A 16690-nucleotide genomic window follows, 5' to 3' on the forward strand; every position below is an offset into this window, starting at 1 on the left:
AAATGTGCTTTGAATGGCCGCATCCTGCCCAGCAAAGTCGTGTATCTAAATGCTGTTGGGTTGGAGGGAAAGCTGTAGGTGAAGTACAGACCTTCCGCACCATAACCACCACTCCCTCTGTTGTGAAAATGTGGGCTTGTTCACCTGGAGTGCAACAAGCTAATCTCAAACAGAGTCAAGATATTGTTTAATTTATACTTGCACAGAGATGGGTGCTGGGGGACAGGTCCACAAAGTCAGCACACCATCAGCCTGCCAGCTATCCCTTGTAAGACATTTCAAATGGTGGTAACAGGCCTTTTCTGTGTAGGTAACACCCTGTATCTCCAACCCTTTGCTCTTGCATTCCCTCTGTTTAAGGACACAGCACATGCATTTTATTTGAGCTAATGTCCCTGTGGGCAAGGGTGTTTTACCTTACAGGGTGTGATTTCTAGGATTATAATCATAGAATCCCTGACTGGTTTGGGTTGGAAGGGACTTTAAAGCTCATCCAGTTCCAACCCCTGACATGGGCAGGGACACCTTCCACTAGACTAGGTTGCGCCAAGCCCTGTCCAATCTGGCCTTGAACACTGCCACGGATGGGTCAGCCACAGCTTCTCTGGGCAGCTTCCACCTCACAGGTAAGAGCTCCTTCCTCTGAATTTATCTCAATCTCCCCTCTGTCAGGTTAAAGCCATACCCCTTTTCCTATACCTACAGGCCCTTGTCAGAAGCCCCTCTCCAGCTTTCTTGACAGCCAGCCCTTTAGGCACTGGGAGCTGCTCTCCTTGCAGCCTTCTCCAGGCTAAACAAGTTCAGCTCTCTCAGCCTGTCTCCATGCTCCAGCCCTCCACAGTGAACCAAGTCCCTTTAGAGACATTAACTTCTGTCTTCCTGCACTTTTCAAAACTGCTTCTGTGTTTTCGACCCTGGGTTTCTTTCTAATCTTTCTGAAGTTAGCTTTTCCTCCTCTTCTGATCCAAAGGGTTCGTACATCAGTCTTCTAACTTCTCAACACCTGTGAGCTGGTAAGGGAACATCATCGTTACAAACTCAAGATTTTCAAACTTTCACACGCACAATCCTTTACAACTGACTTGCTCATTGACGGGTTAACACGTCCACCACGCAAGCTGCCGGGCCAGCTCCCGAAGCTTCGGCCCGCCCCAGGGCGGTAATAGCATCGCCAGGACGGGAAGGGCCGCCTGCGGCCGGCTTGGCAAGTGGGTTGGGAGCTCCGCTACTAGGGGGAAACGAAGAGGGGAAGGCGCCGAAGAGGTTCCACCCTCACCAGGGCGGTCCCACGGCTTTAAAGGTTCACCGCACGGCCAGAACAGTGTTTTCCGACAGCCGCAACCCGCCGTGAAAGCGGCTGCGCACCATCACTTTCAGGTTCTTTCACTTTAGTGCTGTTCTGCTGCTTTCATGACGGAGTTTTCCTGTTTTGTTTTTTTTTTTTTTCTAGGTAGAATCCGTGTTTTGCGGGAGGTGCTGTTCACATCGCCGGTAAGTGAAGTCCTCCACGTCAGAAAACAAGACGACCAACCAAAACTCGGAAGATGGAGGAAGCAGAAGAGGATGACATGGTATGTGGAGATTTGGGAAACGGCCTCGGAAGAAGACCCGGAGGTGTTTATGAGGGGAAAAATTTACAGAGCTGCTATTCATTTAAATCTAGGAAGGGATCTGGAAAGGCTTGTCATTCTCTCTTGTCAGCAAAGAGAGTGGAAGAAAGTGATGCTGCAACTCTTCTTGGCTCAAAACAAAACGGTTTTTACAATGGATCATCGAAAAAGCTTGTTACTAGTTCCACACAGCAACGTAGGTGTGGTAAGAGTAATTTGAGTGTTTATTATTTACCATGAGAAAACCCCGTTAGCAAAACCAAGCAGTTCATTTGCTTCACAAGGTGTCAACAAGTTCAAGGCAAAGTGTGTGCTAAAACACTTGGACATCTCTGGTGGCTCAAGGCACATGACTGCTAGGATCCAGTGCAGCCTCACAGGGTGGTTTGTGCAGCTCATAAGGTTGCTGTTAGTGTCACAGTAGGAGACACAGAGTAGTCTCTGTGCCTAGACCTTCCAAACCATTTGGCAGCAAAATTGCTTTTTAGTAAGTGAGGCTGTGGCCCTTCTAGTGTAAACTGACCATTTTTAAAGTGCTTAGTTTTGCTTTTGAAAGTGACATTTAGAAAAGAACATCTGTGGTGGGGGACAGCATTGGTTTTCTCTAAATATAGATATGAAATTTAATGGACTTCCTTGGATGCCTGGTTTAAGTGTGTTTTCCTAGAGGTTCTATCATTGGAACAGGTTGCCCAGAGAAGCTGTGGCTGCCCCATCCCTCGCAGCGCTCAAGGCCAGGTTGGACAGGACTTGGAACAACCTGTTCAGCGTCCCTTACCATGGCAAGGGGTTGGAACTGAATGAGCTTTAAAGTCCCTTCCAGTCTAAACCGGTGTGTGGTTCTATGATTCTGTGAAAGCTTATGGCTAAATATTCAAAACCCCATTTGCTGTTGGCATATTTTTGATGTTAAGAAGTTGGTTTTGGAATCTGCACATCTCAGCTCTCCGGTGGTGTCTTTTTTTTTTTTCCCTTTCTCTTTTATTAGGTGAAGATAACACTGCTGTGGATAAAATCAAATATAGGCAGTGCTGTTTATTCCGCATCAATTGCTTTCCCTCACATTTTTAGCCATTTTTAGTATTTTGTAACTTGCTTATTCTTCTCCTTTAGAACAAGTCCCTGCTATCCTCTCCAGACACCACTATAAGATAAGACATGTAATTATTCTTTATCAGTTTCATCATCTTCAGTGCAAAGATGTCAGGAAAACAGCATAATTCCTGTTGGTTTCACTGCCCTTATGCTGGTCTTTTTGCATGATCTTTGGTCATCTTTGTGTGATTCTTGTCTTAGATCTAGGTCTATCACACAGCAGCATTCATGAAAGCATGACTAAAGTCCACATGCATCATGATTTGGATTTAGCAGAAGGCTGCATCTTAACCTGCTTAGTTTAAGAGAAGTAGTAACTTCTTGTGTAGAGGAATACTGAATCTTGTGGGATATTCCACTAACATACTTTATCTTCCAATCTTGAAAACTGACATTAATTCTAAATAGTGCTAGATGCTGTTTTGTTGACTGTGGTTGTTTAAAAGTTACAATCTGAAAAGAAGCTAAAAAAAAAGTTTGGTTTGTTGTTTTTAATCAAGATGGCAGCTTTGTGGTTTTGTTTGGTGGATTTTCTTTTGTGGGTGTGGGTTTGGTTTCTTTTATGAAATTCTAAAACAACTGTCCTTATTTTAGGTCTCATTATAGCTGACCTTTTTTTTTTCCCCCCCATTTCACTTCTTTAACTGTGAAACAATGTGTTTGGTTTTAGTATTTCTGTATTTCTTAAGTCTTTTAATTGGCTCCTGAAGAAAAAATATACCTCTGAATGTTATCAGTTTTCAGGGTAAAGCAACTTCTCATGTTTTCTTTTGTAAATATTACAGTTTCTCAGCATTTAGTATCTGCTATCAATCTTACAGAATCTAATGCTGAAGTGCCAAATGAAGAACTAAAGCAACAACTTCGGGGGGCTGTAGAGGTGACTGTGCCAAGTATGCTGTTGTTGAAATCTGCATTTCCTTTTAACATAGCAAAGTGTTGGTTTAGCTGAAGATCTTGGCATGTCCAGAATCAGGGATGGATTCAGATTTTTGTAACCAGTGCAGTAGTTGGAAGCCTCATTCAATTTTATGACACAAAAATATTTTTTTTTTTGTGATGGGGAGAATGTAGAGGAAGTATTTTGAAAAGCGTAGAGATGTAGATAATATTGAAAGGATCATACTACTTTTCTAGCAGGTTTTCTTTATTTAAGCTTCAGGGCCTGAAAATCTTCAGTATAAACAGAGTAGTCTTTGGGGTTTTAATCTGGATTTTTACTGAAAGGTAGTTAACGCCTACATTTTAATTTTACTGTGGTTAAATATTTTGATATGTTGGCATCGGTATGGGCAGAAAGAGCATGGTGGCCTCAGTTGTCAGGGTATCGACTTCATCTGTACTGTGTTCTTTAACCCCAGGATATCCTGTAGTAGGTCACTGTCAGGTTTTCTTAGCATGAAGAACCTTCAGTGCACAGCAAGTTAAAACATCAAGGAACCTTACTCATTTTCAGTTAGACAAAACTGAAGAAATGCCACTGCTCTGAGGTACAATTTTAGTATCAATTAGTGTAAATTAGTACAAATTTAGTATCAATTGCTGCGGGCCTGAAAGAACTATGAAAAAAAGTTTTGTATAACAACAAGTGAACAACTGAGTGACCTACATAGAGGTTAAGGAAAAATAAGTACACAAAGCAGTAAATTTCATTTTAACTATTGGAAACTAGAAAAATACCCTGCTTTCTTCCAAAGGGGGGAATGTTGCACAAGGGTATGACTGTCAGGTGACTACAGCAGGGATCTGTGTGGACAGTGGTTTTGTTGTGGACAAGGTAGGGGTTTTAATCCAAATGTTGTAACACGATATTCACACTATAGAGTATAGATGTTTTATATGCTATATTTAGGGTATGTCATATTAATAGAGCATTTATATTTTAGTATGTATTTGTAGTATTTGATACTGCAATATAGGAAAACTGTTCTGTTTCCTTATTTTAAACCTCAGGACCTATGTTGATACATGCATCTTCTTTAGCAAGGCAAAACTGCAGTGGTTTATTTTCCAAATATCCTGGAAGAGAACAGAAAGAATAATAATTACAAGTATTCTTCAAGGATTTGGTGCTAGCATGTGCTGTTAACATTTCTTCATTGTAAGCAAGCTACTTCTCAGGAAAGAATCATATAGTATAGAAGCAGAACACTGGTTTTTTGAAGAGGGCAAGTTTACATTGCCCTCTACATTTATGAGTTTTAACACGACTACCTTGGGTTTTATCAGTGTACCTATTTTGTTTTGCTTCAGGAAGTTGACATTTTGAAAGTTGATCTTGAAGCATCTCAGAGACAACTTGAAGGAAAAGATGAAGCCCTAAGAATTCTGCAGAGCATGGTAGGAGTTTTTCAGAAATCATTAATGGTAAAGGAAGAAGAACAGAAGAAATCAAAGAAATCTTTCTGCCACTCCTCATTAAAACTCCCTGAACCTGTATTTACCAGGACTTTAAAACACTGAATCTGCAAGTATTTTACACACTTGGCTTCTACGACTTTTACTTCATGGAGCTATTGTGGTTATTGAAGAAGATTTTACTGTTGTAGCAATTCTCCATTTTTATCTTTGAGGTTGTTTGAGGATTTATTTAAGTTAAAAGAACAAGGCTTTCTCTCCAGCCCTTTAAATTACATGTTCTGCCAGTGCTTGAACTTCTGCTGCAAAGCACAGATATTTTCAGTTGACTGCTCCATATGTTGTCTTAGAGGACATTATACATTAAATGTTAGGTCAGTGTTTTGTCCACAGATTGTGATACTTTCATTCATTATCACAATGGATTATGTTGAAATCAGTTCCTGTTTTTTAGCCTGCTTGCTTAACCCATTTATAGCCTGCAGTTTCTACCCTCAGACATTCATAGTAAGTTACCCGGCTCAAAGTCTAGGTATGTTGTAACCAAGTTTAAGAGCTGATTTTGTGGATGAGCCCTAAAGAAACATGATGTCATCTTAAATGAATGCTACATTTTCCAATACAAAAGATTGTGGGACTGAAACACAAGTTTGTTAATGCAACGTAGCATTATGTGACTTGAAATTAAAACCCACAAGTAAGTTGCTAGTGTTTGTAATTTTGCACACTCCTTTTTAACTCTGAGTTTGAATTTCTCATGATGTAACACTAAAAATTTGTCTACAGCCAAATTAACTAAACTTAATTACAGTATTTTAAGGACTTGTGCTTTGTTTGTTTGTTGTTGGTTTTGTTTTTGTTTTGCAGGCAGTATTTAATAAAGCCACTAGTCACACAAAAGCAATGCTTCAAAAGACTGAGGAAGAAAAGAGAACTTTAGAAAAGGTAAGGGTGCATTTTTCCTTCACGCCTCTCTAAGAACACAGAGTTTGTTGCTATTAAAATTGGGTTATCAGACTGTTTATTTTGATTAGAACAAATCTGTCATTAGTTCAATTTTTTTTTAATTATTATTATTCCTTTTTAGTAGAAAGGGAAAATGTTAATGCATCACTTTTTTGATTTTTTTGATGCTGTATACAGTGTGTAGAAATAGTACATGAAGGTTACTAAAGCTGTTTAATTTCTGTTGGTCTTTGTTGTGAGTTTCAAAATCATTCATAGGGAGTTGCACTATTTCTTAGTTATGAAGCTGGAACTTCGCAGTAAGTTTAAGAAATTGGTGCCCAATTTTCATAGGGAAGATGGGGAGGAGGAGGAAGACAGTGGCAGTGAGCTACCTTGTTAAACTGGTTTCTGTGCTTTGTTTCTCTTCCTGTGTGACCTTGCCACAGAACAGTAAGTAGGCAGGGAAACATGGCAGTGTGGGTTTGTTTTTCTCATAAGCCACTACAAGCATCAGTTCATGCAACACTGATCCACAGATCAGTGATGCAGAAATTTTCTGGTGTGCGGCACCAAATGTATTTTTAGCAGTATCATAGATTGTCATCGTCATTGGTCACCTACATTTCTGCCAGTGCTAATCTCAGCACCAGCAGTTATTCTTCCTTTCAATAGGAGGCTTGTAATAAACTGCTGCAGATTTGTTTTGTTTCCACAGGAAATAAATATTTTGCAATGGGAAATTGAATTTGATCAGGATCAATTTAAAAACGTGGAAGACACATGGACAGAAAAATATTACAGGTATTTGATTTACACTGTGTATTTTTGTGAGTTCTTTTAATTGCATTGAATGCTATATGTCTTTCCTGTGTTCCAAGTTTACTTCACTGGATTTTCAGGGTTTTTCATATTTTCCTGATTTCCTTCCAGATTTGGGAATATTTGTTTAATTTTCGTGCTAGTCACATTTGTATATTTCAGTTGAAACTTCTAGCTTTGGTAGGCTGAATTTTCACTTCATCCTGTTATATTATTATGCTAACCAGCTGGAACCAGACTGTTCTTTACTTTCAGTGTAAATGAGGTATGTGCATGCATGTGGAAATACCATTTGCTGGTTAATCATTGCTTTATTTTCTTGCACTGAAGGTGTGAGCACACATACAGGTAAAACCGAATGCTTTTGAGAGAGGATAATCAACTGGTTCTTTGTTTAAATAAGATTTGCTGTGGATAGGCAGCAGGTGTAGTTAAGGCAATCAGAAGATGCCAGAAGCACTAAACTAACAGTGCAGCAAAAGGCCTTGAAAAAAGCCATCAGCAGTCTCCCTTATTTAAATGTAGGAATGATATCTCTGAAGTCTACTGTCGTGGTTTAACCCACAGCCAGACAGCTTGTTACCCACTCCCCCCCCTTCTTGCGCTCCCCCTACTCCTGGGGGAACGGAGAGGAGAATCAAAAAGAAATGCAACTCCCACGGGTTGAGATAAGAACAGTTTAGTAACTAAGGTATAACACAAATCACTACTGCTACCACCAATAATAGTAATGATAAAGGAAATAACAAGGGAAGAGAATACAACACCCCATCACCAGCCGACCGATAACTCGCCCCCCTCAGCCTGACCAAGCACCGACCGATACCTCCTCCAACCCTGCCGTCCACCTAGTCCTTCTGGCTCACTCCCAGTTACATCCTGGGCATGACGTGCTGTGGTATGGAATACCTCTTTGGTCAGTTTGGGTCAGGTGTCCTGTCTCTGCTTCCTCCCAGCTCCCCTCCTCCCTGGCAGAGCATGAGGCCCACAAAGTCCTTGGCCAAACCAAAACATCATTTTTATCAGCTTTGTTCCCAGCCCGGAAGTCAAAACACAGCCCTGCACCAGCTACCAAGAAAGAGAAAAATGACTGCCACTGCTAAACCCAGGACATCTACCCATCAGAATTTTTTTTTCTTCAAACTTTGAATTGAAGAATAAGCCAAAAGTTTACGAACTATTTGTTTGAAAGCGGAGTTTTGTTAAGATACTTGATCTTGTTCACCTGTTAACTTAATTACCTTGAGGGATACTTTGTGAAAACCCCCTTAGCTTTCCTGACTTACGAGATTGGAAGCGTACCCAGGTAGTCTGGAGCAACAAAACTGGCATTAACTGTTGAAAACTACAGCTGTGGCTTCAGCAAACTGCAAACCAAAAGTTCAGTCTGCTTCGCAAAAAGGCTTTCTGGTACAGGTGTCAGAAAACAGGACAGCAGGATGAGAAGAATGTGTATTCCCTTCGTTTATCCAAGTGAAATAATTCAGGCTACTATTTAAAAAAAACCCCATGAATTCACAGCATTCTGCATTACTGACATCTGAATAGATGCACCAAATAAATAACAGAACCATAAATTAGTTTGGGTTGGAAAGGATCTTAAGATCATCTAGGTCTAAGCCCCTGTCATGGGCTGGGATGCCTCACACTAGACCATGTCACCCAAGACTCTGTTCAGCCTGGCCCTGAACACTGCTAGGGATGGAGCATTCACCACTTCTTCGGGCAACCCATTCCAGTGTCTCACCACCCTCACAGTAAAGAACTTCTTCCTTATATCTAACCTGAACTTCCCCTGTTTAAGTTTGAACCTGTTACCCCTTGTCCTATCGCGACAGTCTCTAATTGAGAGTCCCCTCTCCAGCATCCTTGTAGGCCCCCTTCAGATACTGGAAGGCTGCTATGAGGTCTCCAAGCAGCCTTCTCTTCTCCAGGCTGAACAGCTCCAACTTTCTCAGTCTGTCTTCATATGGGAGGTGCTTCAGCCCCCTGACCATCCTCATGGCCCTTCTCTGGACTTTCTCCAACAGCTCCATGTCCTTCTTATGTTGAGGCACCAGAATGACTCACAGTACTGCAAGCCAGGTCTCACAAGAACAGAGTGGATTGCCACTTTTGCATTCAAGAAGCAAATACTTCAATACCTCAAGGAAAAACATGGTATAAATGTATACTGTATTCTCTAAGATTGCCACACTTGGCAGAGCAGCTGTTCCTGAGAACAGTGTTCAGCCTACAGGAAGTTTGTTTTATAAAATTCAGACCAAAGGCCTGTTGTCACATGGCCAATAATTCTGTTCTTTGAAGGAAGTAAAGCGATTTCTCTCAAATGTTTCAGAGCTTCATTATTACAAATTTCTTTGAGATTATAATGGTACTGGTGCTTAAACTCACCTTCTGTTAAAATCTGAAGTTGCTGAATGATCTTTTTTTTTTTTTTTTTTAATTTTATTTTTTAGACATTCACTCAGATGTACTTGGACACATTTAGATTGCTTGTGTAAGGGTGTGGTTTCATGAATAAGGCTAGCCTGTTTGAACAGCCCATGCTATCTGGATTGCAAGAGAAACCTCTGTATGAGCACAGGGACTCCTGGTTTTGCTCTCTGCAGAGCCACGTGCAGCCCTGGAAAACAAGAAGCTAGAGTGGCAAAGCATGCTTCCTTAGCCTTGGGTCAGAGCCACTCAGACCAAGCTTACACAGAGCCTACACAGGTTGGTTAGGAGGAGTGTCAGGTTGGACACTGGCCCCTGGCTAGCAGATTTGGATCTAACAGCATACTATGTATTATTGGTACAGGTATTGTTATGGGAAAATTCTACCATTTTTCTCAATAAAAAATACTAAAAGTGAGAAAACAAGTTGTATAATGCAGCATGGATAATATCTTGTCAAACTGGCAACTCAGCTGTTTCCAGTTTTGATTTTTTTCTTCAGTCTTCCCAGTAATCCTAATCTAAAATATTTTAAAAGGTAGTACATCCTTTTTCTAACTTCTGCAGGATATATTGTGAAAATGCAGCTCTTAAGGAAGCATTGAAAATGAGAACAGAAGAAGTTAAAATTTCTAAAGCTGAAAATGCAAGTAAGCTGCCAACAGCTTTTCTTCTTAATGTGTTGTTTCTCAGGAATAATGCAGGAATAAAACAGGAAGCTTTCTGTTGGTAAAAGTCTCTTTGTTACTGGCAGATGATCTTAGTGGCTATGCAGAAGCCTGCTTTCAATGGAAAAGTTGTGTTTGGTTTGGGTTTTTTTCCCTCTTAAAAATAAATAAATGGCAGGAGGAGTTAGGTATGTATAGCTTAAAAAGTAGATCAGGTATGAAGAAAGTATATTTATCTTATCTCACTGGCCTGGGAAAACAAAACTGGGATCTGAGTTGCTACATCTGCATATTCCCAAACTGATGCTTTATAGAACTGTTTAATTTCTGTGTAGATAAACTCAGAAGCTAAGAAGTCAGAGCAACAGACTTTGTAATCACTTTCCTTGTTTTATTTCATAGTGCTGAATCAGCAGTGCTTGGAATTTCTTGCCATGCTAGATGTGAAACAACAGAAGGTTGTTCAGGAAAATGTCCTTGAATAAAAGTGACATTACAGATTTTACAGGTTTTGAAGTAAGTGTAACTTACATGCTTTTCAAAATGGCTGATTCAGATATATGTTTATATTCCAGATACATACATATTTTTTTGCCTACTGATTATTTAACTGTTTCTTTGGACCAATTTTTAGCTAATAAGAGTATACCCTTGCCTGTTAACATTCTAATTTGTGGATTGTATTGCAAAGAAAGAGTAGATGGAGCATCAGGCTATTTTTCACAAGCTAGCATTTTTAATTTTTATTTCCTAATTCTTTAAATCTTTACCCCTTTGGTTATAGATTTACTTATTGAAAAAAAAATAAATCTAATTAAGTCTTCAGGGAGTAGCATCCAGAGGCTGATAGGTTTTGCCTTTAGTTTATCTTGCTGAAAAAAGCACACTTCGTGTGTGACTCACACTTTGTGTGGGTCAAAAGCAATCACACCTAAATCTTTTGCAGCTTGCTTCCCCTGACTCTTATACTTCCTTTGTAGTTTCAGGATGCTTTTTGCTAGTCATCTGGAATCTCTTGGATTGTGTTGTGTGTGCACTTAGATATTTAACTGGTAGTTTGGTTTGGATTTTCAGCTGGCGGTTCTTGGAGCCTGCACCTGCAGTGCTTCTGGGGGACAGCCTTGTCCCTGTGCTAAAATGGCAGCTGTAACACAAAAGCAACTTCTTCATCTCAAGCAAGAGGTAACACTGCTTGGCTTAAATGTGAACATGCAGAGGCATGCTTGTGCTCAAAACTAAGTAAAGCAGAAACACTCTTATTACAGCTTACACAAACTAATGTGTTTTAAACCAAGAATGCATCTCAGAATTAATCTAGAATTTGTTTGTAATCTTGTAATGCTCTAACTTTTGCCGATATAAAGTTGTAATTACACTATCAATCAGCTTTACTAGAAACAAACAAAAAAAATCTTTCTCATTTTTTTCCTTCCACCCATATTTTTTTAATCTTAAAAAAAAAAGTAAAGAACACTCTAAATGTACGCACTCCATAAGTGTATGCCCAGCATGAGTGTGGACTACCACTGACCCTTTCCTATCCTTCCTGGCAGTGCATTCTACCCCTCCCCTGCATTGACATCAGCACTCACCAGCCTGCTCGCCCAGTTAGGTCAGGAAGCTGATCTGCTGAAAACTGTATATTTGCATCACTCTTCAATCAGTAATGTAATTTTCAAGCTCTTAAGGCTTTTAATTCAGTGGAATTCTGTAGTTTTAGAATTTTTCTTCTAATTCATAGTTAACTCTATAGATGTGGAAACCATCCTAGTGGCCCCACTGCAGAAGTTCCAGTGACTGACTTGTTTTGAAAATAAGTACTGTCATGTCCCTTTTGTACGATGATCTAAAGTCCTTTCCAACCGTGACTATTCCATGATTCTATGTGTATCTATGTGAGTATTTATTGTTATTCTTACACTTCATATGTTACAAAACGAGTTACAAAGCCCTTTGTAAAAGAGGAAGAATTCCAATGATCCTTTCATTTTTTAAGATAAAGGATAAAGGTAAGTACTTCAGTGCTTTTGTCATGGTCGAAACCATAGCAGAATTTAGGAATGGCACTAAGATACATTTGTGTTAGCCATTGACCTGGACATGCCTTGCTTTGAGGTGGGTCTTAGAATCAAAGAATCGCAAAATCAACCAGGTTTGGAAAAGACCTTCAAGATTATCAAGTCCAAGTGTTCCCAGTACTGCCAATGTCACCATTGAACTGTGTCCCTTGAGGGCCTCATATACACATTTTCTGAACACCTCCAGGGACAGTGATTCCACTACTGTCTGTTCTGATGCCTGACCACCCTTTCAGGGAAGAAATTGTCCTTAAAAGCTAGTCCAAACATCTCCTGGTGCAGCTTGAGGCCATTTCCTCTTGTCATATTGTTAGTTCCTTGGGAGGAGAGACCAGTCACCTGCTGGTTTCATCCTCCTTTCAGGTAGTTGTAGAGAACATTAAGGTCCCCCCTGAATCTTCTTTTCTTCAGACTAAACACCTCACTTCCCCCAGCCTAAATTCCTTGAGCACCCTTGTCACGTAATATTAAAACAGCACACATCTTGAGTGCTGACATCATTGTTTCCAAGCTCTATATACTGATACCTTAAATTTGTGTAATGTATGTATTTTAAACTTTTTAGAAATCTTAGAATCTCTTGAGTGGCTTATGTCAAAGATATACATATATATTTATTTTTTTTCTTTTTTCCTTAGAATGAGAGAAGCTGTAGACTGCATTGCCCTTTAAGAGGAAATTAGTCAGGGTCCTTAGTTCCACAGTTCCTTAGGAAGTTTTTCTCTTTCTCACTAATGCCACAGTTTGTGTACTTCTATTTTCCTTAGGGCATGTCACATTACAAGGGAACAAGAGCAGTCTGGGACAAAAACTATCCAGCCTGCTGTCATCAGAGGCGGATGGCAAGAAAGTTAAAGAGCTGGACAATCCTAATGAAATCCTGAAGATGTTAATAGATCTGGTTAGTGTTCTGCTAGATATTCATCATGAGTCCAAATCTGTCATTTTACACAAAATGCTTTTTCTTAGCTTATAAACTACTTTCTTTTCTTCCTCTTTTAAATAAATACTCAGGTAAATGACAAAGAGGAGGCTCTGGCCCATCAAAGAAAGGTTAACTACATGCTAGCTCGAGCAATTGAGGCAAGAGTAGATGATTCGGAACAGGATACGGGAAATGGGATGCTATGTACTCATCAGTACAAATACAGGAGTCATCGGGCCCCGAATGTGCCTGCTGCCAAAACCCTTGCTCTCAAAGCAGTGTTTCCCCAGTTCACAGTGCAAAAACATGTGACAATCCGGTAAAAATGCTTCAAAAATCACACTCCTGGCCCTCTGAAGGGCACTGTGAAGAAAATGATTCACGTAGAAAAGCAGATGAAACTGTGGTGATCTAGTAGCCATCTGTGGCAATAATTTCTTTTTTTAAAAAGGGTGTTGTGGAAGGATACTATTCAGCCTAGAGAAGAGAAGGCTCCTTAAGGGGAGACCTTAAAGCAGCTGCCAGAGCCTAAAGGGGTGACAAGAAACCTGGAGAGGGGCTTTGGACAAGGGCCTGTAGGGACAGGACAAGGGGGAATGGCTTTAACCTGACAGAGGGGAGACTGAGATGAGCTCTTAGGCAGAAGTTCTTCCCTGTGAGGGTGCTGAGGCACTGGCACAGGGTGCCCAGAGAAGCTGTGGCTGCCCCATCCCTGGCAGTGTTCAAGGCCAGGTTGGACGGGGCTTGGAGCAAGCTGCACTAGTGGAAGGTGTCCCTGCCTGTGGCAGGTGGTTGGAACTGGATGAGCTTTAAAGTCCAAAACAAACCAGTCTGGGATTCTGTGAAATACTTAAAAATGTCCTGTGATGAAATTACTGAGTACTGGCCCACGCTAGAGCGTTTGCTGCTGCCATCTCCAGTGTTGCAGAAGCAGCAAGGTGCCTGTTGCTTTGCCGAAACAACCAGACATAACCAATGTCACACTAATTCCCAGACGAGGTGGAGGGACTGTGACGTCACGTGGGTGACATCAAGGGAAGTGTCCCAGCTTGTGTTGCGCCCTCTGCCGGCCGATTCCGGTACCGCGGGTGTAGGGCCGCGTCAATCACAAGCTAGCACCGCTGCTTTCCCGCCTCACCTGCTCCCGCTGCCCACACCGCGACTGCGCAGGCGTGTGGGGGCGTGGCCGTGCGAACAGTGGCTGGGCGCGCAGAGGAGGGGCGGTCCCTGAGGTAAGTGGGGTGGTGGGGGGCGGTGCTCAGATTCTGCACCGGGCCTCCCCCCCCCCCCCCCAGGGGTGAGTTTGGGGTTGTGGGGCTAGTACAGCTGTGGTGGGGCTGAGGGCGGGGGATGCGAGTCCCGGTGCAGTCGTCGGTATCGTGCCGCCGGGCGGCTTTCCCGTCTCCCAGCCTGCTCCAGCTGCGGCCTTCCCGGTCCGCTTTCCCTGGCATCGCCACTGGCACTCGGGTCCCGCCGCCTCCCGAGGCTCCCGGCCGGGTGGGGTGGAACGGGAGCTGGGCCTAGTTCTGGTGCGTCTGGTGTCGCGGTTGACCCCGCGGGTGATGGCTTGTTAGTGTTCCTTTTGCAGCGATCGGCTCCGTCTTGTAGGTGTCAGGGACCTTTGTCTTGCCTGGTGTGGCATAGATGTGTTATCTCAGTTGAGGAAAACGTACTACGTATTGAGCGCTGAATTTTATTCCGGACCTGAAGAGGGGCTTGTTTACTTCAGAACTGATAAGCTGTAATGAGCGAGAGAAAGTTTGTGCAGGGGAGATTATATACAGCCTCAGCAGCATGAGCGAATACACTCTCTGGAAATAGAAGATGGTAATGAAAGAAAATAATCCCCATTTACTGGGCACTGGTGAGGCCACACCTCGAATCCTGTGTTCAGTTCTGGGCCCCTCACTACAAGAGAGACATTGAGGTGCTGGAGCGGGTCCAGAGTAGGGCAGTGGAGCTGGTGAAGGGCCTGGAGCACAAGTGTGATGGGGAATGGCTGAGGGAACTGGGGTGTTTAGTCTGGAGAAGTTCAGGGGGGACCTTATTGCTCTCTACAGCTACCTGAAAGGGGAATGGAGCCAGGAGGTGACTAGTCTCTTCTCCCAAGGAGCAAGGGATAGGACAGGAGGGGAAGGCCTCAAGCTGCACCAGTGGATAGGTTTAGATTGAATATTAGGGACTGTTTCTTCCCCAGAAGGGTGGTCAGGCATTGGAACAGGCTGCCCAGGGCAGTATTGGAGTCACCATCCCTGAAGGTGTTCACGAATTGTGTAGACAAGGCCCTCAGTGACATGGTTTAGTGATGGCATTGGCAGTACTGGGGAACAGTTGGACTTTTTGGTGATCTTGAAGGTCTTTTCCGAACCTGGTTCATTCTGTGACTCAATGAAAAACAAATCCTTGTGTTTTAGGATGCAGTCTGCCACTGGCTGTTCTTACAGCAGTTCTTGATGTGTATTGCATGTTAGATTGCTTAGATGATTTGGTTGCTCCTAGGGTATTCCTTACTGGTTTTGCTTCTTGTTTCATTGATTTTTATAGGGGATACAAAGTATAATGTACATGCTTGTACCATACACTTACAGGCATTAAATATTTTAAGATGTGCTTCTGGATAAACTATGAAACATTCTCAGTCTATATTTAAATATAAGCTATAATGGCAGAGAACTGGTTTATCGGTGCATCCTGTAGAAAGAAACAGAGCTCAGAGAAGTTGCCTGCCAGTACTGTAGGCTGTTAGTATCTATTGCTGAGGTTGACTAAGACAAATACCTGGTTATTAGTAATGCAAATCAGAGAAGTTGAGAATATTAAGGGAACATTGGTTCCATTGGGTAGTGATCTTTCAGACCTGGTACAAGAATTGTATTATCATTACTCATTTTCTAATGCTGAGTAATAAATGCTGATACAACTAATGATGATGGCACTGTGGGCAGTCTGAGACAGATGTGTTTGTTTGGTTGAGCAAGTGGATTCTTCAGCTGTGGGCCTGACGCTCATGGCACTGCTTATGTGTCAGAGCACTGCTGAACATGCGTAATTGTTAATGGATTTTTGGAGAAATCTGGTTGAATAAACAGAATGTTGCTCTTTCTAAGCAAGGAAGTTTAGTTTTTTGCAGTGTGCCATTTAAGCTTTTCCTTGTGTGTCTGGAAACTTTTATCTTCACCCCCTGATTCAGCTGGTAAATTTGCAGTAGCAGCAGCTGGTGCAGTTTTGGGGTTGGATAATATGTTGTCTTGCTTAGTGGGAATTCTTTTAGTTTTTATTTGACAACATTCAAGTTTTAACAAAGCATTTGCTGAGTTGTAATGAAGTTCCTTGGTAAGTGGATGGCTGATGAACATCAAGGGCAGTCATTTGTACCCGTGTTTTGTTAGGTTGTTGTTTTTTTTCCTGTCTGTGGGGCCCTGAATTGGTGGGTAGGTGTATGGTGTAGCAGTATGAGAGGGGAGGAGAGGAAGAGAAAGGTAGTACCTAAATAATTAGGTACCCTTAAGGTGGGAGAAGAAGCATACTGGGTTTGCTGCAGCACTTCATTTCTAGAGCTCTGTGAGTTTACTTCTTAATGGTTGTATTTCTGTTAGAGTCTTTGTTCTAACTATGGTAGCTTATGGGTGGTAAGCTAGAAAAAAGCTACTTGAATCCTATTGCAAAGATAAAAACTTCAGTATAGCTTTCTGCACAGCCTAAGTATGGTTAAACACAATCATGGAGCTGAAATGATGTAACTTTGCAGTGAAC

General features: G+C 41.8%; 1 protein-coding gene across 1 annotated transcript; it reads left to right on the top strand.

Moving 5' to 3' along the window:
* Positions 1 to 1437: 1437 nt before the first annotated feature.
* On the top strand, positions 1438 to 13352 carry CCDC125 (coiled-coil domain containing 125). Its single transcript, XM_061369303.1, is given in 13 exon segments — positions 1438 to 1815; positions 3527 to 3585; positions 4959 to 5045; positions 5931 to 6008; positions 6727 to 6812; positions 9834 to 9916; positions 10337 to 10406; positions 10408 to 10450; positions 11009 to 11257; positions 11931 to 11943; positions 12780 to 12913; positions 13027 to 13156; positions 13159 to 13352. Coding segments are annotated over 13 exon segments (1497 nt in total). The 5' UTR covers positions 1438 to 1544.
* Positions 13353 to 16690: the final 3338 nt, after the last annotated feature.

Source organism: Neopsephotus bourkii, unplaced genomic scaffold, assembly GCF_033783945.1.
Source record: "Neopsephotus bourkii isolate Nb327-2 ecotype Australia unplaced genomic scaffold, CSIRO-AGI_Nbou_v1 NB_1491, whole genome shotgun sequence".
Taxonomy (NCBI): Eukaryota; Metazoa; Chordata; class Aves; order Psittaciformes; family Psittacidae; genus Neopsephotus; species Neopsephotus bourkii.